The sequence below is a fragment of the Tenrec ecaudatus genome, chromosome 14 (assembly GCF_050624435.1).
Source record: "Tenrec ecaudatus isolate mTenEca1 chromosome 14, mTenEca1.hap1, whole genome shotgun sequence".
NCBI classification, from domain to species: domain Eukaryota; kingdom Metazoa; phylum Chordata; class Mammalia; order Afrosoricida; family Tenrecidae; genus Tenrec; species Tenrec ecaudatus.
This window is the reverse complement of record NC_134543.1, coordinates 119,200,160-119,221,447: the sequence shown is the minus strand read 5'-3', so window position 1 is coordinate 119,221,447 and position 21,288 is coordinate 119,200,160. Positions and strand designations below refer to the sequence as shown.

General features: G+C 45.0%; 1 protein-coding gene across 1 annotated transcript in view; it reads left to right on the top strand.

The window, feature by feature from the left end:
- Positions 1 to 21,288, top strand: part of ALDH1A2 (aldehyde dehydrogenase 1 family member A2) — a 121,460-nt gene that overhangs the window by 86,090 nt on the left and 14,082 nt on the right. Inside the window, exons 8-9 of the mRNA XM_075531970.1 lie at positions 17,953 to 18,055; positions 19,823 to 20,007. Of these exons, the coding sequence (XP_075388085.1) occupies positions 17,953 to 18,055; positions 19,823 to 20,007 (288 nt within the window). The remainder of the gene's footprint in view (positions 1 to 17,952; positions 18,056 to 19,822; positions 20,008 to 21,288) is intronic.

Genomic DNA, 21,288 nt, shown 5'->3' with positions numbered 1-21,288 from the left:
CCGGTGTGCTTCTTCCATGTGGGCTTATTTGCTTCTGAGCTAGATGGCCGCTTGTTCACCTTCAAGCCTTTAAGACCCCAGACACTATGTCTTTTGATAGCCGGGCACCATCAGCTTTCTTCACCACATTTGCTTATGCACCCATTTGTCTTCAGCGATCCTATCATGGAGGTGTGCAGTCAATGATATGAATTTTTTGTTCTTTGATGCCTGGTAACTGATCCCTTTGGGACCACTCGATCACACAGGCTGGTGTGTTCTTCCATGTGGACTTTGTTGCTTCTGAGCTAGATGGCCGCTTGTTTATCTTCAAGCCTTTAAGACCCCAGTCACTATCTCTTTTGATAGCCGGGCACCATCAGCTTTCTTCACCACATTTACTTGTTCACCCACTTTGGCTCCAGCCGTTGTGTCGGGAGAGTGAGCATCATAGAGTTCCAATTTAATAAAAGAAGGTATTCATACATTGAGGGAGTGTTTGAGTAGAGGCCCAAGGTCCTTCCGCCACCTTAATACTTGACCTATAAATATAGACGCATAGATCTATTTCCCCATCCTCCTATATATGTATGCATGTACATGTCTTTGTCTAGTCCTCCATGAATGCCCTTTGACTCCTAGCTCTTTCCTCCATCTTCCTTGACTTTCCTCCTGCCCTACTACCATGCTTCATCGCCACCTGGGCTAGAGTATACCTCTTCTCTAAGCAACCTTACCCTTGATCATTTCCCACCATGCCTGCCACTCCCCCTTCTCTACCCTTTGGGGTCCCATGTTTTTCCCTTGTCCCTGGGTTTGTTAACACCACTTCCTTACGCCCCCTACCCCCCCACCCCAAGTCCCACCGGAACTGTCGGTCCCGTTTTTCCTCCAGATAGTTCATCCAGCCTGTCCTATTCAGACAGACCTGTGGAGTCACTAACATGCACGAAAACTAGACAGAGGAAAACAAAGCAACAGTATACAACCAGACAACAAAAACAACAAAAACAAACCACTGACAAAGAACAGAACAAAACGGTTCACAAGAGAAAAGCTTGTAGTTAGTTCAGGGATCGTTTGCTGGCCCTTAGGAGCTTTTTCCAGTCCAGTCTGTTGGGGCACCACGCCCTGGCCCCAAAGTCCACTTTCAGCATTCCCTGGGGACCTTGCCACTCCATTCCCTTGCTGTTCCGCTGCACTCCCCCAGTGCTTTGCCTCGGTGTGGTGGGATCAGGTCAGGTGCAGTTCCCACACTGTGTCTCCGGTGCTGTCCCCTGTATCGCCCTTAGTCACTGAGGGGCATCATGTCTCATAGTGGGGCCAGCCATGTTGTTCTCTCTGTGGACTGGCTGCTCTACTCAGGAACATCATCATCACGGCCTGGTGGGCCAGAAAATATATATTTTTATGACAAAAACTTTGCATGTTTATTTTTAAAAAACCCACACAACAAGCCCACCACCACCCCTTTGATTCTGACTCATCGTGACCCTATAGGAGGGAGTAGAACCGGCCCCATGGAGTTTCTGAGACTGGACATTTGTCCTGGATCCGCAGCATGGCTGACGGGCTCAAACCACCAGCCTTTTGGATGGCAGCCCAGTGCTTCGTCCATGCACAACCCGGGATCCTTAGCATGTATAGGCTTTAAATTACTAGCTTTCTCCCTTTTGTATTTTTACATGTAAACTTGCGCTCTGACAGGTGAGAATAGCACGATGGTTTCTGCTAGCTCGCTGAGCTGCCTTGTTTCACACTCTTGACAGGGGTCCATTTAGAGAGCTGCAGGAGGCCTCTTTCCTCGAGCTTGTCCGAGCACGAACAGGTCCTCAGATGCTCACTCTTCCAGCTGGCTGAGTTTGGAGGCTAGTACGTTGATTTGAGAAACCCTGGTGGCATAGTGAGCTATGCATTGGGCTGTTAGCCACAAGGTCAGTAGTTCAGAACCCAACAGCCACTTCACAGGATCAAGATGAGGCTGGCTGCTCTTTTGAAGGTTTAGGGTCTCAGAAACTTGGAAGGTTGGTTCTGCTGTATCCTATGGGGTGGGTTATGACCCTGGTTTGGTTTCCCTTTCATGTGAGCATTCCATGCTGCTTCCTGTCAAAGTAAGAAGTCGAACGTTTGATTTCTGAAGGTGGTCTGAAACAGAAAAGATGTGAACCCAGCTATGGCTAGGTGCACAGGCAAGGAAGGCTATGGGCAGTTTTCTCGGATCTTGCTGATTGTGGATAGAAAGCCTGTTTAACAGCCAGGCCATGTTTGTCCCAGAGGGTGTCCACCTCCAGGAAGACAGCGCCTGGGGAAGAAAAGCACCCACAGGCAAGCGAGCCTCTGCGGTGGCCTGGACCTCAAGGCTCTGGTTCAGTCCAGGCCCTGCCACTTCCTGGGTCTCGTCAGAAAGCCATCCGTAACCTCTGAGTTATATGTTTTCCCCAACTAGAGCACGGGTAATAATTAATCCTGGTCTCACATGTTGCTGTGAAGAGGAAATAAAATGATGTTTGTGAGAACAAGTAGCAGAGACTAAGTACCTGGCAAATGATAAAAGTAGACAATTGGAAAATAAAATCAACAGGGAAGATTCAAGATACACGTACGGGAGAGATGCCTTTAAAGATTATTTAATGTCATGGCTGTGAACCCTATCACCCCATCAGAATATCCTTGAGGTCTTAAGGACTGCCCAAGCCTGGGCCCACTCCAGACTGAGCTGTTCAGAGTCTTTGGAGCTGGGACTAAGACATGGGAATAAACAAAGAACGCCAGGAATTCTGATGCGCAGCCCGCGTCACATCATAGAAGCCATCTTTCCGTGAAACATAAGAGGATTAAAGCCCCCTCGCCCCAAGTACAGTTCAAGATCATTCTGCTAGTTCCGACACCTTGATTGTAGGTGTCCTGTGTCCCGGTCTTTCAGCTTTGTTCCTAAAACCCGAAGCTTTGTGTTTAGCTTAGACCTCAAGAGCAGCTGTCATCTTGCTGATTTTGCCAACAAATGTAACTGAACATCTGTGTGTGCATACAGATATTTAAAATTCAGTCTAGTGGGAAAACCATACTTTCCCAAGTACAGGGCAAGCGTTCAGAGTGAAAAGTACTCTGGGCTCAGAGGAATAGGAGCGCCACAGCCCGGGGCAGGTGGCTCATGAGGGCTAGCTTCTCGCAGGGGCACAGTGAGGCCTGGACAGTGCCTTGACCAAGCCGTCAAAGGGAGGAGAGGCGCTCCAGGCACAGGGAAGAGCACAGAGGAAGACGGAGGCCTGTTTCGGGAAGGAAGGATGGTTTGGTAGATGAGAGGTGGGTGCAAGATTGTGGAACTATTAGGAAAGAAAGCAGCAAACATGCTCTCCAGATACATTTCACGGATGAGGTTTGAAATTGCTGTTACCAAATGCTTCCATGTCTTGGTCCCATTGTTTCTGGTTTGGCGTCTTTATTTTTGGAGATTTCAGAAAGACAAGAAACATCCATTTGCACAGATTTTTGGCATTTCTAGTTCCATCAAAGCTGGAACCAGGAAGCACAACCGTAAAAACTAAGAAAGGAGGGAAGGAAGGAAGAGACATTGAGTCAATCTCTGTCAGGTTTGAGAAATGAACATAGGTTACAGGAAGCAGGCATTTTCAACCAGTTGACTGAGACCCCATCTAGAAATTTATTTTTCAGTGGAAGGTGGGGGTGGGGGCAGAAACTCGGTCTCTGAAATGGAATCTACAGTAATATTGTTAATTACTGTATATAATTTTTTTTCTATCCAACTTTAGAAACATTCTTCAGGGCACTACTGCTTGGGAGAAAGAGGACATGTAAAGCCTTTTGTGTTCTTTTTATGCCCTGTATAACAAATTATTTTGTTGCAAAGCTCCAAATTGCATTTCCCTGTGCTGCTGCATTGCCATGAACAGGATTGTGGTATGTTGTGGCTTTTCCAGGGATACTCCTGATATCAATCTTGAAAGCTATTCAAAACGAGGCTGGGAGTCAGAGTTGATCTGTGCCAACATTCCTGCTGAGAATTAGCCCAGTTCCATTATGTGTGGGGGAGCCCCCAGTTCACTGCCCTGGCCTGTTTGGGGCACACAGATAGATACAGCTGAGAGACTCTGCAGGGAGTGCAAAGTTAAGAAACCACACGATAGGAGCGCTATCACTTACTCTTTCACAATGAGCTCTGTCCAGGAAACCAAAGAGATGGGGGTTGTTTTAATCACTCAGTGCAGCTGTGGTGCTCTTGGGAAAAGCTACTCTGCCTCCTAAGGCCAGAAAAACACAGAACTGCAGGTGGACTCTCAGAATGAACAGGAGCCCCAGAGGCTCCATCTTGGGAGGGGGGGTTGTTGTTGTTGCTTTTTACCTCCTCCAATTAGCTGGAGTACTAAGAAAGAGATTTGTTGCTGGGCCTTGGCCTTCATTGGACAGATAAAGAAACTGAAACCCCAAGAGGTGGACTTGAAGTTGGTTACATACCACCTTGAGAATTGCTAGCATCTTGGTCTTCTTTTACTCCCCTGGGTCAAACTGAAGTCTTTAAGCCTCTCCCCAGCTGTGCAACTGGAGGTACGAAGAGTCCATTGTGAAATATTTTCTGATTGGACAAATGGATGGTGATGAACTGAGTATTTGGCCTCCTTGTCTTTACCTATTGCATCTATATCCATGTCATATACGGTCTTCAAAATTAGTCAAAAAGACTATAATCTTCCATGAATTTCTGAAGCCCCCTCTTATAGGCTTTAGGATCTTGAGTCACTGGTTTTACTTTATAAATTGCCTATTTCATCAGAGAGAATTTGATTTTGTGACATCTCTATGGACTGGCTTATTACAACTCAAGAGGACAGGTACACCCTTCTTGTACCTCACTTCTCCCTTCACATATGGTCACATATGACTCAGATAGCACATAACCTGGAGGAACTATACTTGAGCATTTTGATCTAAGAAGAGCTGGATCTTTGTTTCATGTCTGTAATTTATTCTTCCTTAGACTTTCTTATTGTATCTATTTTGATTTTGAAAATTTTCCCATGTGTTATGTCCAAGGGATATTTTAGCTTAGTTTGCATGGGCCTGCCATATTTTTTAAGTAGACATTGATCAAGTTTCTCTTGAGCTCTTTGTTTTTGAACAGAATATTTTTTCTTATTAAGACTGCCCCACTTAGGCATTGCATAGGTTGCATTTGCATATCTTTTGGCTTCCATTCTCTAATCCCATGGCTTGCTTACTTCCCTCCCCCTCATGATAACTCTAATGAGGAGCAACTCAGTTAAGGAGGTCACTGAACCTGACTCTGCTCCACGGGGAGAATTCGTAAGTAGGACTGTATTCTCCAAAGAGACTTTGACCTGGCACTTGGGAGTATCATGGAATGCTTGCAATGCCAGATCCTCTCATTAACGACTGCTGCTCCATTCTGACCCAGTGTGTAAGGATCGGACTGGCCTGACTCAGGGTCATAACAAAGTACTGTAAAACCATAATTTAATATTTAGATAGAATAATAAACGTTTTCCAAATTTTTCTCTAAGCAGACTATGAAGCCACATTTTTTGAGTAGCTGCTAGCTATATGGAAATCCTTTTTGTTAAGAGTTCATTGTCAGCAGGAGACTGCCCACCTTTACAGTTGACATATAGTAGGAAAACTCTGCGTTGAGGGAGAATGGTGAATACTGGGGATCTTCAGCAGTGCCCTGAGTTCACACTGGATAGAAATGGTTCTCCCAAGGCCAAAATCATCCAGTTCTTTGGGCTGGAACTTGACCTTCTTCCAAAGCTGAGCAAGAAAGGCATTGCTCATCTGGGATTTTTCCCTGCAGTGTTTAGCACAAATTTAGTTTCTAAGGACAGGCTGACAAAGCATTGACATGGGAAAATTTATTCTTAGGTGTTGTCCTCTAATGCCCGTAGGCTGAGCAAGGCTTTTGCACAGTTCCTGGAGCCATGAAAACCCTCACTGGACTGCATTTCCAGCGGGGAAAGGAGCCCGTGTAGAAGGGTCTAAGGCTTCCAGGGAGTTGTGCTCCCAGAACCGCAAAACCAGACATGGCCGCCCTCTCGTCCCCACGACAGCACTTCCTTAGTAACTGTCGATGAGTGAGCTCCTTGATTTCTCCTGGCTTTTGATGATTTTAAAATGTAACTCTGAAGGCAAATAAAAACTTTGTGATTTAAGATTTATGATCATAATTATGAGCCTATATGATGCAATATTACCACCCACTGAAGTCAGCTTGGCGTTCCAGGATAAGGTTTTGGGGATGTACGACATGTTCAATAAATGTCGAGAGGAAAGCAGAATGCTGGGGAGAAGAGAAGGAAATAAGATGGTGGGTTGGGCCCTGGGTCCTAGAGTCGGTATTTGCCGTGAGACCAATGAGCTGTGTCATTGTCTAGTTAAATAACATTCCTTAGCTCTACATTAGTTATCTCTGAAATACAATACCTACTCCGTGGGGTTTTGAAAGGACTAAGTGAGGTGATATATACATATGTAGGTGCTTTAAAAAGGCTGTGGACAAGTGGAATAGGAAATTAATGGATTTTTTCCCAAGAACTATTTGGAGCCCTTTTGTAGGTTAGACACAAACAGATTCAAAAATGTTGATTTTTTTCATATAATAATAATAATATATTCCTGGATCCCAGTAATTATCTTCTTTTGGAAAATGTTTGTCTGTCTCCTCACACTTTAAAAATGTATCTCCATCTATTAATATGGACTCCCTCAAGGCAGAAAACCAAACCAAAGGCCAAACCAAACCTGTTGGCATCAAGTGAATTCATAGCACCCCTGTAGGATACCCAAGAACTGCCCCCAGAAAGTTCCTCAGGCTGTAAATATAGGAGCAGACTGACACATCTTTCTCCCGAAGAGAAGCCAAGCACATTAAGCTCCTAAAAGAAATATCCCAGCTGATCGTGCGACCGGTGACTCCCTCTTGAGGCTAGCATTAGGTCCAGTTACTGGGTTTCACACATTCCCTTTTGGTGGATTATTAGCGGTCCCAGGTAGCAAGAATTTTTCCTTATAACAGAGGGCCAGAGACTCCTTTCCTGTGGGAACACTTCATTTCCTTCCCTTGGCTTCTCTTCAGGTCCTTCAGTGAGCACCCGGGCGCCCTGGGGAGTTTATCATGGGGCAGAGGAGCTGCAGCCTGGCAAGAGCAGGGAAGGAGGGATGTGGCTGGTGGGCTGCAGTTTTCCCAGTCATCTCTCAGGGCCCCATGTGAGGAGTTCCTAACACCCAGGAGCCTCTAATCCTGCCTGTTTCAGAGACAACACTTTTTCCCAAGGCTTGCTCAAAAAGAGGGTCTATTCTCTGTAGTAGCTTTCATAGACACATGCAGCTTTGCCTCCAGAGTTCCTTCGCTGGCACACTGAATGATGTTCTTGACTAGTAGCCAGAAGGTTGGCCGTGTGAAACGACCCTGGGTACCTCGGAGGACTGACTTGGTAATCTGCTTTTTAAATGTCACAGCCTTGAAATCCTGGGGCACAGTTCCACTCTGCACATATGGTCACCAACACGTACCAGAATTGACTGGACCTTTAACATTGTTAGCAATGAAAGAGTAACCATGAAAACCCAGCATTATTTGAGTTTTATGAGTCATATGGAAGCTGAGGGAAATGGGGATACTTCCTTTGTGTTTCCTTGAAGCACATAACATACATAGACAATTTGGGAACTTCTGGGAGGAGACCTGCTTGGTGAGGTCCAGCAGGACCTCTCCTGATAGTCAGATCCCTTTCTCTCTGTTGGACACAGGAGAACAAAGAGCCCTTAGCTGTTCACGATTAACATAGTTGGATACTTATTGTGTGCCAGGTTGGCTTCTAAGTATCATATTTATAAAATCCCTTACTCATCGGGACAGCTAACTTCTGAGATAGTTATTTTAGTCCCACTTTGCTCAAGCAGTGAGGAAAACAGATTTTATTCAGCATGTGCACTATAGAGGAAAGAAAAGTGAAGAATGGACCAACATGCCATCAAAGTTATGTCTGCTTCAATGCAAAGAACAATACGGAACCAGTGGCCCGCATACAGGATTCGGTGGATATTTGATTCCTTCCAGAGATAAGCTCATTGCTAATAGTTGCTTTCCCAGGCATCATTGATGAAAGTTTTATGGGAATGACACGAAGATTTTATTGTTTGTTTTAATCCAAAAGGCCAGAATTGGGGAGGACAAAAATGAAAATTGTCTTTTTTGGTTCCAAGGAAGATACCTTGGCCAAGCTCCCTAAGTCTTATGGATGAGTGCTCCACGTGAACTTTCTTTCTCATAGACAGATGACACTCCTGCCTTCCCAAATTTACCGGGGAGACTGATCAGTGCTACCCTGCCTCCTTGAGACTCACCCTGGTTACCATGAACATGTGGTGGTTAGAAATATGTGTGCAAAGCACTCAAGATGGCTTTTAGACTGTTTCAGGAACAAGATGGAGTCAGGCCTCTGTCTGTAGGCAGTATCTTCACCAGAACCAAATGCCTTTTGGTTTCTGGCATTAACATACGCCCCTCTTCATCAGAGATGAGGGTAGCCCTGCAGTGATTGACCTGGGTTTTGCTGCACCCCTATCCTAGCTGGCAGTGTGGCAGGCTCTTTATATGCACAGTGCCACTTTTCCTTGAATGCCATCTAGTTCTTGACCAGGGCTTAGATGGGATCGAAATCTCCATCCAAGCATATTTGCAGGTTTGGTCAGAGACGAGACATATCACCACTATCCAAGCCATTCTTTTTCCTCGATCGTGTATAAGGGAGGCAAAGATAAATTTATCATGCCAACTATGAGCAGAAAGTAAATGAAAAATATTATTACCTCTGGTAAAGACGGCCTAGCCCATGTAACTATTTGGTAGTCACTCAAAATAAGTCTGGTGTCTGTGAGGGTGTTCCAGTGTGTAGCCATGTGGCTTGTTGTCTAATTCTGTGTACCTCCTGTTCTTTTTCCTTGGTGCTGTTTGTCCATATGCAGCAGAAACTGGTGACTGTAGCCAGACCCCAGCTTGTTGGACAATAGAAAGTCTGCAGCCTCGCTGTTAAAGAGTGGCACCTTTGCCAAAGAGGCCAAGGATGCTGCGTGCCCATCCCCTCAGCAACTTCATCTACATATGAGCTATAGATTGATAACTCCATCAGAGATTGTTCTAATTCAGCTGTACCTTAATTAGGAATCAAAGCTCCCCAAAATGACTGCCCCCAACCTGTTAGTCCTTAAGACTTCCTCCAACCTTTATTTTACAATATGAGGGGTACCCCTGCCCCCCCCCAAAACAGAATTTTTTTCAAAGCTATGTTTTTGTTTCTTTTTACAAAACCATATCACCTTCAAAGTACTCTCCATTACACTTTATACATTTGTCAAATATGTGATTCTATTCTTGGAAATATTTTTAAAATTCATCTGTTTGGCACTTCCTGAGTTTCTTCACCCCTGGTATGTCATCAAATCACTGCCCTTTCATGCCCCTCTGCATTTGTGGGAACAAAAAGAAGTTGCACAGAGCAAGGTCAGGTGAGTCGAGAGAGGCATGCTGGTTTTTGCCAAAAACTGGCCCACTGAGATGGCTGTGTGAGCAGGTACATTGTTGTGGTGGCAAAACCAGTCCCCTGTCTGCCACAAATCAGGCCTTTTTTGTCACACACTGTTAAAGGTATCTTTCAGAACCTCTTAATAGAAAGCTTGATTAACAGTCGTACCTGGCATAACAGGCTCCAAATGCACTACGAACCAACCTTTTCATCGTTCAGGAACTTGTAAACATCCAGAAACAAGATTTGTCATCAACCAACATTTCACCTTTCTTGAAATGAGAAAATCACTTGTATACTTGTGTTTCCCATAGCACTGTTTCTGTAAGCTGTGTTCAACATCACCACAGTTTCTGTGGTATTTTCCCCCAAATTCCACAGTTGCACAGTGTTCTCTCAAATCAGCCACCACAGAAAAAGTTCAAGCAAAACTGCTTTTATGAAAAAATTCACTGTGACCAGAGAGAACCTTTCCAGGTGACACCCCTGGGTGCACTAACTCAGAGCGAGTTGCTTGATGCTCTCCTAGCAGGAAAAATGTTTACAATGAGTTTCCATTAGGGGAGGGGGTGGTGCCCCCTCATATTTAATGATATGGCATCACTTTTCCAATATTTACTAGCATTTTCACTATGAATATCTAAAGAATTTCAAAGTTCCCAAAGTACATTGTGTACACATTTTGCCAAGAATCTAAACCAGAGATTGCCCACGTAAATTTACTATCAATGATAGTGGGATACTTTTAACTTGTGTAAGAGCCCTGGTAGCATATTGGATACATGTTGGGCTGCTGACCATAAGGTCAGCAGTTCGAAACTACCAGCTGCTTCTCAGGAGAAAGATGAGGCTGCCTACTCTTGTAAAGAGTTACTGTCTCAAAAACTTACCGGGACAGTTATACTCCAACTTACAGGGTCGCTATGTGTCAGTATTGACTTGATGGCAGGGAGTTTGGTTTTGGAAGTAGGAGGGTCGGAGTCTTTCCTAACAAATCCAGCACAATGTTAGATTATCAGGACTCGCTACAGACTGTGACAGTCTTAATGAAAACCTTTCAATTTCAAGCACCTGTCCCTATAATAAAACAAAAGCTAACTGAATAAACAATCAGCATCATGTAGCTCATGCTCTATTGATACAGATTGGAAAAGAAAGTTGTATCAAGAAGCACATGTGAGGACAATCAAAAGGTACTTGTGAGTCACTCACCTCACTTGTCAGAGGAAAGATTGGCCAGCAGTTGTTTTAGGATGGCTTCAGTCCTCCGGCTAGCTCAACCACCCAATCAGGGACTCCGGTCTTCTTTACCTGAGACCGATGTGATGTACAGGATGGTCTACCCTGTACTTTCAAAGCAAATTTATGTGTTAATAAAACCAAATGAGAGCCTTTCCATGTAGGTTCCAAAGAAGCTTTCATCTGGTGTTGTTACCAGTATAGATAGCCACCAGGTTCTGGAAGCACCAAAGCTCTCATGATTAAATGGGAGAAAAGCCTTAGCGTAAGCATGCTAATTCCTTCATCTGCCTTAACACATTCTATCAACCGTAGGCAGTGCGTAGCTAAGCTAGTGGAAACGAACATGCAGCTAAACGCTACAGCATTGTAAGGAAGAGACGTAATACTCCCATGGGCAATCTTAAATGGGGTTCAGTTGTGAAGAGTGAAAGGAGTAAACTGTAGGTGCTTTCACTCAATAGAAAGAGGCAGCGTCAGGGCTCAGGAGACAGTAAACTGAGCCTACTGGACTTTATCATTCCCGTTATTCTCTAGCCCAGTCCAGAAGGTGTCGAGGCAGTGCAATCTACATGAAATGGAAAGATAGGACAAACTGCCAGCAAATGGCGAACCTCTGTCACTATGTAGAGTATGAGTTGCACCTCATGTGCGGAAAATATTTTCCAATAAGCGTCTTCACCACAAGGCTGCAGTGGCATTCTGACATGCATAGCTCCACACAATGAGGATACCTACGTATGAGCACTAAAACATATTTATAATTCTGAACTTGGGAAAGTTGTTTAAAAATTCATCTGCCATTCAGCCAAAGACCCGTGGGAATCAAGTATCAACCTTGAGGATTCAAAGAAGTTTTCCCTGGCTTAAATTGCAAATATTATTCATCTGGAGGCTTCCAAGAACAAACCCAGTAAGATGTCTTTCTTTTGTAAGATTGTGTCACATTTCAAATGATCCTTTTGGGGAAAACTACAGACTCTGGGCAATCATTCCTTTGGGAGAACCAGAGCTTGACGGGGTCCAATGTAAAGACCTGAGTCTCGATTCAAAGAACATCCTTTCTCCTCCCAAACCTGCTGATCCAGGGAACTTGCAGCCCTGTGGTGCACAAGGAGACTGTGTCACCTGTCACCTCTGCTGTGCTTACCACCTACTAGCAGTAGATGAAGTAGCTGTGACTTCCATTTCTGGAAAATTGTACGCTGTTCTCTACACAGATGCTGGGTGTGAGAATGGTGATTGTAGAGTTAGGCCAATTCTGTCATCCGAAAAACCCCACCTGTTCACATTGTCTTGATTATCATGTAGATAATGAGCTACTTCTAGGAAGTCTCACCCCCAAATTAACTCATACAGTATCTATCTCCAGCTTCAGTCAAGCAAGCCAATAGCAAGGGTATGTGTATTTCCTTGGAAATAACAATTCTATTTCCATAATTCAGTTTCCTCATCAAGATATCATTCGTCTATTTTCTCTCTATTTTTTCAGCTTTGGGGACCAGTTTATGATATCATCTTATCATTTCTAAGCCTAGATGTTGAGATCAACATGAGGACCTTGCGGGTAGTAGTAAGCCTAATCATTGATGTGAGAGGAACACTGGGCCTTACAGTTTCTGTGTTCACCGTCCTTAAAGGATGCTCAGCTATGTTTCAATGACTCACTGGCTTTTTCTGCTTACCGCTCTTTTGGCTGTGGTACCAGTGAATTCATTTCCATGAGCTTCCTCCATTTAGGGCTGCCATTTAGAGTCATATGTTTTTTTCTTAACTACATTGATTTCTGAAGATAATAGTTAAACATCTAAAAATTCAGCTATATACCTCCCATTCTTAATGAAGCTTCCTCCTGATGTTAGAAATTCTCATTGTTTCCATTTCTCATTTGCATTGTTGCCATAGAGTTAATTAATTCTAATTTATAGCAGCAACCCATTGGGTTTCAGAGGTTGCAAATCTTTATGGGCACAGAAAATCTCTTTATTTCTCCTGTGAAGCTTCAGATGGAGTCGAACGGCTACCCTTGAGGGTAGCAGTCCAACCTGTAACCCACTATGTTCAGAACTTCAGAAAATTGTGGATCACCCCACATCCATAATACACGTTCATGTACATGGTCAAGGATTGCTTCTCCACTCGTTTGCAAGCTTAGGTAATAATCAGGAGCTCAGTCTGTTGGGCCGCAGTTACCTAGGACAAAGGCCCACTTTTCAATACCTCTGGAGACACAGGCACCTCATATCCTCCTTGACGTTTGTTTGACACTGGATTTGGCTCCAAAAAAGAACCATTACAAGTAAAACCAAAGAGAGTTATCCAGAGGAGTTTCTGGAATAGCTCCTCTTGGTGTCAGGACTTGATTGTCAATTCAAAGCAATCATGCCATACTCCCCCTTTCTCGGGGAAAAGAGCAACCGAATCCAAAGCTTTAATAAGATGTATTTGAGTGTTTGGAAGTGCCAATAGCAAGGCTTCATAAGAAGTCAACCCACTGGCAGATAAATGTTGTGTTGGAGTAGACTGAGGCTAGCAGCCACTGCATGTGGGAAAAGCCTATCAAAACCAGCCCTTTCACACTGCGCCAGCACCGTCTCTGCTCGCTAAGTGCACGCGGCTCCTGTTCTTGAGCTTGAGCCGCCGGATTCGACTGGAGATGACAGTATCCCACAGCCTCTGATGATCCCTGTGCTGCTGAGTCAGCTACCACAAGCAGTCTCACTTTGTTAATTTACCTACAAAGGAATTTCAAATCACGATATGGAAACCTTGAAGCAGGAGTAGTGGGAACTGCCTGTTGGAGAGTTCAGACAGCTTCTGTGCTTTATTCAAAAAGGGAAGAGGCACTTAGTTCCTTCCCTTCTCAAATAATGGTTTAAAGACTGAGCTAAGAATGAAAAATTAGGAATCCAGTTATGGCAATATCTACAGAGAACCCCACGCCTTCTTAATTGTTGTGCAGGTGTGCCAGGCAAGGGGAAAGCTAATGTTGCTACTTTCCTCTGTGGATGTACACGTGATAGAAGATGCCCCAGGTCTTTCACAGGGCTGGGAAAAATTGCAGTTTTTCCTTTGACACTTTGTACCTCCTGTCTGCCAGATATTGGAACAATAAGATACTGTCTTCAACATTATTCTGCGTGGAATTGGAACACACCATGAAGTTGTCTCTGTACTGTAATAGCACTGATCCATATTTAAACTGAAATGGGGTCCAATCTGAATCCAACACATATGAGGAGCAGGTAGAACTTCATTGTATCTTGGGGTAAAGGTTGCCAACACTGTTGTGGATGCTTCCAGGTGAAAGCAAATGCAAACACTCATGAACGAGGATGCTGAAAAGGCATCCATAACTGTGATGCATACACGATCACTTGGCACTTGGGTCAAACGTAAATAAGGATTAGGGACTACATGGATGCTAGGCACAGTGAGCTTATTAATAGCCCTCAAATCCTACACAGTTGCCATCTCCTATTAGACTTCCTCACTGGGGAAACAAGCCCTAGACTAGTGATGGGTCAGCAGTTCAAAACCAGCAGCCGTCCTGTGGAAGAAAGACAAAGCTTACTACTCCCATGAAGAGTTCTAGTCTCGTGAAGAGGTCTAGACTGTCCCATGGGCTCACTCTGAGGCAGAATTGACTATGGCAGTGAGTTTGGTTTGATTTCACTGGGAAAACGAATATTGCAGGATTTGGTACATAGAATAAAGTCATTGGAAGGAGACTTGGAGTAATGGCTCTAACCTTGCTACAGTTTCTGACTTTAAAGGGTATTGGGCTATTCTCTGCAAAAGCATGTTTGAACGTGCAAGCGTTCAGCTAATAAGTCCTTCCCACATCTGTAGCCTTTGTGTTGGGTTGCTAACCACACGGTCAGCAGTTCAAAACCACCAGTCTCTCTCTGGAAGAAAGATGGAAGCGTGCTACTCCTGTAAAGAGTTACAATCTCAAGCCCCCCTAAGGGTCGTTCTGCCCTGCCCTTTGAGTTGGAATTGACTTCATGGCTATAAGTTTGAGTTATGTTTTAGTCCAAAGTTTAGTAGGTTCTCATTCTAGCCATTCTCTTCCACCCCTGTTTTCCTCTACTTCCATTCATATTTGGAATTAATGAAATAATAAAGTGTCTTCCACCTTCAGCCAAAGAACTGTCTGAAGAAGGAAAATTCAATAGCATTTCTCTACTGGAAGACAACTCTGTGTGGCAGCACCACTTCCGCACAAAGGCTCCTCCAGGGTATGACTGAGTGGGCTCACTGCTAAATAAAGGAATATCCATCTTTACTAGGTCCTCAAGATAATGACGCTTTCTGAATTAGGCAAAATGCGCTCCTCTCTGGAAGTGCCTATGATTTTTGAGATTTTGTTGCTCTAAGAAAGAGGTTTCAATAACTACGTGGGCTCAAAGGTGACATGGTGGTCCCTGTGCCAGTGAGGAAAGGGTGAGGCTCCCCACTGCCCCGGGAGTAGTTTCCCTTCCTGCAAAGAGGGGCCATGGCGAGAACCCTGGAGTCCTCAGAACACTGTCACTGAGATAGCAAGGGAGGGGCCGGCCGGCATGGCAGTTTTTCCTTTATTCATAGGTCTGCAGTAGTTCTGTTTCAAACGACCCACAGTCCTTCTACCAACCAACCCAAACTCACACTCTCTCTCTCTCTCTCTCTCTCTCTCTCTCTCTCTCTCTCTCTCTCTCTCTCTCTCTCTCTCTCACACACACACACACACACACACACACACACACACACACGCTGCTATCAAGTCAGTGCCAGCTTACAGCGACCCTGTGGGGCAGGGTAGAACGGGCCCTGTATGTTTCTGAGACTGTACCTCTTTACAGCAGTAGAAAACCTCCTCTCTCTCCGGAGGAGCCGGTGCTTTTGAATTGCTGACCTGGCAGTTAGCAGCCATCTCATAACCACTCCACCACTAGCTGTCACTCTATAATCAAGAACAAGGAAAAATCGGACCGATTCTTCTTAAACAACCGATTTTCAAAGCAATATGCCACATGAAACATCTAGGCGTGAAGAGGAGAAGACTAAAGTTCCTTATCTGGGAAGGACATGTCCAGGGGAGGGCTGAGGACAAGGAGTGCCCACAGTGGGGTCCAGGTTAGGACCTTCTTTGGAGGCTCCTCGGGATTGACTTGCTCTGTTGCTTTAGAAAATCCTACATAAGCACACCAAAAAATGGTCCCACGGGAAATGAGCCCAACGATAGGAGGGTGAGGAAAACACATGTTTGGCACATGCAGTCCGAGGAGAGTGGGGGAAGGAACAGACTGACCCAACCTCCCAGCACCGGGTGCCTGAGTGCAAAGCCCAGCACCGAACCAATGTGTCTGTGCACAACGCAGGGCAGGCTATTCCTGTCGCTCAGTGAATTGCTAATACATGCATCTCTAGACATCGCTGATACAAGGTTTACGGTAACAGCAGTGAGGAAATTCCTTCTACTGATGCAACGGGCCAGAATAGGGAGGTTTTAATACACAGGCCAAAAATAAGAGAACTGTCCTGTCTGGTTCCAAGAAAGACCGCTTTTGCCAAACTCCCTAAATCTTGTGTGTGCAAACTCATTTTTTCCCATAGGCAAAGTACCTCTGACTGCCTTCCCAAATTTCCCGAGGAGACTGATCAGGCCGACTCTACCTCTCCCTGCCTCCCCAAGACTTCTCCCGGTTACTATTGAAGCCTAGTGGTCAGAAATGTGTGCGCGAAGCTCTCCAGATGGCTCTGGGGCTGCTTCGTGGCACAAGATGGACTGAGGGCTCCTCTGTCTGTGGGCAGCAGTCTTTCCAGAACAAATGTGCTTTGGCTTTAGGCACTGATGCAAGAGGAGGTAACCAAAATTTAGAGAAGTTCAGTAAGTTCCCTAAAGTCAGTTAGTAAATGATAGAACCAGTTTTAAAAAAATCCAGCCAGTCTGGCTCCTAACTCCGTGTTCTTCCCCATGGCGCTGAACTCCCAGAGAAACCATCAGGCCTATTGGAGGACAGCAACAAGGGACCAGTGGGAATCAAACATATATTTAAGATTTCTATTCTCCAGGCTCTTTAAGTGGTTAAATTCCCCATAGAATTCCATCGCATGCATTAAAAGCATTTTTCACTTCAACAAGACCAACAAGTTGCCTGTAAGGGTCTGCAGGCAGCTCAGTGGTTTCTATAAAACGACTGCTGAGCGCAAGTGGAACGGCACTCCGTTACAGGTTGCATTTTCTGAAAGCATTCAGTGAGATGGCCTTCGACACTCAGGGTACGTATTTGTAATCCTTACTGAGGGAAACGGACCTATGGAGGAAGGCCCACTGTCACATGGCCCGCCCGAGCCCCAGCCAAACACCTGGGTGTGGAGGGAGCAGCGTGTGGTCCCTCGGAGCTGTCCAGTGGCTCCTCTTACATGTCCACCATGATCAGTCACTGGTTATGCTCCACCCGGTGACAGCCATCAACCCCCCCACACCCCCACCCCATTGCTTCAGGCAGACCCTGCCGACACGCCCAGCGCTGGGGCAGAGAGCTCTGTCAGCAGGTGGATCTAGGCAGTGCTTCCCCGTTTCCTTGTGTGGCACTTTCATTTTCATTGGAAATGTGACTCTGCTCAATGACACATGCTTTTCCAAAACACAGCCTATTTGTTTAGCTTCTAAATAAATAGACATTGATAACAAAGCATCAATCAAAACAAATCTTCACCTGTCCGGAGTCCTTTTCCTATATCCCTAGACAAAGGCAAAGTTATAAACCGTGGATGGATAAAAAGTCACACCTGGTATCTTGAGGAACTGTTGACCATTTTGTTTTACAACTCTCGTGTCTTTTAAGTGGGGCCAATTTGGCTTTACTGGGGGCCAGGCAGTAATAGAAATTTCTACACTACTTTGGCTGTTAGTTGTCTTAAGAAGAAATCTTTCAGTGATAATAATTTTAGTTTTTGTTCCCCCTTTTCGTTCCATCAGTCATGAAAGTAAAGCAGCATGGGTATTAAACTGCTTCCCACTTCACTTCTACCTTGTGCACCCAGGTTGACCATGCTGAGCCATCTCGGGGTCACTCAGTAGTACGTTCATCTTACCGGACCTGCTCCTACCCTTCCCCTTGTTGCCCAGAGCCAGCTGTGTCGACTGACTGGACCGGAAGATGTATGTGACCGCTCTCCACTTTCTTACTTCCAGGTTGGAAAACTTATCCAAGAGGCAGCTGGAAGAAGCAATCTGAAGAGAGTAACTCTGGAACTTGGAGGGAAAAGTCCCAATATTATTTTTGCAGATGCTGATTGTAAGTCACCCACAGACACACTCTGGATATGGTCCTACTAAACTACTCTGTGTTGCTTTCTTTGGTTTTTCCACTTTGGTTAAGGCACTAAAAAGAGTTTTGGAAGCTAATTCAAAATTGTTCAAGAACAATTGAATCTTGTTTCAACAGACTCCTTGTATCTGAGGAGAAAAGAGGAAAGAGCAATTATCCGTCAACAGCAGAACAAGGAATCTGCAATACAGATTCGTCTGAGTCATTTTGAGTCTGGGAAATTGTAGAATACAGTGTAAGAGGGGAAGGCTTGGTCACTTTTGCCCTGTAGACAAAGCAGTCTCAGACTCTGGAACACATGAAATCCAGTGTCTGCTTCATTGTAACAAGCCTAAAGCATTTGGACCGTGCCTGGTCGCTTGGTAGATTACTGAAGAGAAAACCCAGTTCAGCAGCGCTACCAGTATTTCCCCTTCCTTGTTTAACCATCCCAGCCCCTCCCTCCCCTTGACTTTGCAGTTAGCATGACAGAGCAGTCGGACTTAGGGAGCCTTAGAGCAGTGACCGAGACAGTCCCAAGTCTCCAAGCAGGATGCCACCTCATCCAACCTCGTAGGTGTGGGATTTCTGATAGTAAAAGCTCATCACGGAATGGGATTCCAACATCTCCTTTAGTCACTCTTCCCTTCATACCTTGCAGGCCGAGCTGCTTTCCCAATTTTACCACCTGAAAATTTTTTAAAAAGTGGAAGAAATCAGACAGCTTGCCTTCAGCCCCTGCTTGGGCTTCACAGGATTCAGCTGTGGTTGCACTGTTATAGCCATTAGGATTTACCTGAATTCACCTGGAAGAGTAGGCTCCCATTGACTTGACAGACATTGATTAATTTTATTTACTCAGTTGGTCATTTAGCAACTAGGACATGTTGGATTCATTAATACTGTCTTGAAGTACAAAACAGGTGAAAATGAAGTAGTTGTTATATTCTGTTACAGAATTCCATCCTAGTAGGGAATTAATTTAGGACTTTCAAAGAAGAGCTATTGCTGATAGTTTACCATTTTTTTCTTGCATATAGCACACTAAAATGACTCACATAGTGGACACAGGAAGAAACTAACATGGGAGGGAATTGTATGGCTTGTAAACTGTATTAGCACCCACATTATTTGGTGTATTTTACCAAAATATGAATTAAACATTGAAGGGTCTGAGGACTAGGGGCTGAAAACTGGCAGTACCCAGGCCAAATGTTGGATGGATTTGCCTTGTTTGGTCTACACAGTGCTTTGTTGTTTAAAAGAAATTTAGGTAGTAATTGTGTATTTTTAAAATACGGACTTCTTTATTTTTTCTTATAAATGGAAAGATCTGACAATCCTGGATTTAAAATCACACAGAGTAACAGCCAGCTAGACTTGTAGCTTCCTTCCTTAGATTCCGCCATGGTGTGCTACCACCTGGCTAGATTCGCACCTCTACAGGAACTAATCTGAGACTGTGGTTATAGATGATCTTATCTAATATGTCTACTGAATAAAGAGGCGCAAAGAAGTCAAATGATCTAAGTTCACAAAGCAAGTCAGGTCAGAGTCCAGTTGGAACTGACTGTGAAGTTGCGTTTTCAGTTCAGAGCATTCACTCTGAGTGGGCTGGCTGACAGCTGGCCTTTGCTTTGGCATTCCGTCTTACTCTGTGCTAACGCTCACAGAAGATGCCAGGGGAAGATGGGCTCTGGAGGCAGCTCCTTGCAGGCGAAGCAGTGTTGAGAAAGTGGCTCTTTATTGTTACAGTGGACTATGCCGTGGAGCAGGCTCACCAGGGGGTGTTCTTCAACCAAGGCCAGTGCTGCACTGCGGGCTCACGCATCTTTGTGGAGGAGTCCATCTACGAGGAGTTTGTGAGAAGAAGCGTGGAGCGGGCCAAGAGGCGCATAGTGGGGAGTCCCTTTGACCCCACCACTGAGCAGGGACCCCAGGTAGGAAAGTCATAAACATCTTCTGCACTCTAATGAGACCCAACATGGCACCGTTTTCCTGTTTCCCATGGCTCCTTTACTCTTTGACCCTGTCTACATGGCGAGGGCTGGAAGTGAAGCCAGTGAGGGATTGCATAGCTCTTACCCTTCTCTCAGCGATGTCTCTGAAAAACGTAAAGATTACCATTGCCCCAGAAGTATTTTGAATTTCTGAAATTGGGGTTTCTTGGCTGAATGAAACACCTGGGCATGACAAGCCAGAGAATGGTTCTAGACCCTAGTCTTCATGGCATTGAACTTAATGACAGAGGGTGAGTGTCCCTCCTTCTCCACTACCAAGGGTTCCTTACATCAGCCTGACCTGGTCTGGGACGATCGCTTGCAGCTCATAGATATGGAGGGATAGAATGGCTCTCCTTTGTGGTGCTCTCTACTCTGAATGCTGCATGCACACGGTGGGCTGGAGCCAAGAAGAAGCCCCTGGCAGTGGGTCAGTCCTGACTCAGAGCGACACCCCCACTAGGGTTTCTGGGGCTTTCACTTGTGCTGGGAGCAGAAGGCTTCATCTCTCTTCCCATGAGGGGCTGGGCGGTTTAAATTCCCCGCCGTGCAGAGTTTACCTGACAGTTCCACCAGGTCTCATTGTGGTGGGCTGGAGGGGGACACAAACGCTCATCTCAGATGCCACTCTTTGGCGCTGCATTTTCTCAAGCTTTGCTTCCAAATGGACTTCTGGTTTTAAACTGTGGTTGGAGTCTAAGAATTTTCCAAAAATACCTGGGCCAGTCCTACCTCAGTTACTAACTAGAGCATGGGATTTTCGGGTAAGGAGTGACATCTCCCTAGTTTTATGACCTCATGGGAGAAGGTTGGGGTACAGACTGGGCATTTCAAACTCAGGTGACTTTAGGTTTTTACATTAGGCACCATAATTGAATACTGGCTGCCAAGTGTTTTGGTGGCAGAGGGGTGGGGGTGGAGGTGAGTCAGGGTATATGTAATATTGATCATACTGTATATACTCACGTATAAGTTGAGTTTATCAGCACATTTAAAAAAATCATTTTATTGGAGGCTCATACAACTCTTATCACAATCCATACATACATTCATTGTGTCAAGCACATTTGTACATATGGTGCTATCATCATTCTCAAAACATTCGCTTTCTACTTGAGCCCCTGGCCTCAACTCCTCATTTTAACCCTCCCTTCCTGCCCCCCCATAAACCCTTGATAATTTATAAATTATTATTATTTCATCATGTCTTACATTGTCCAA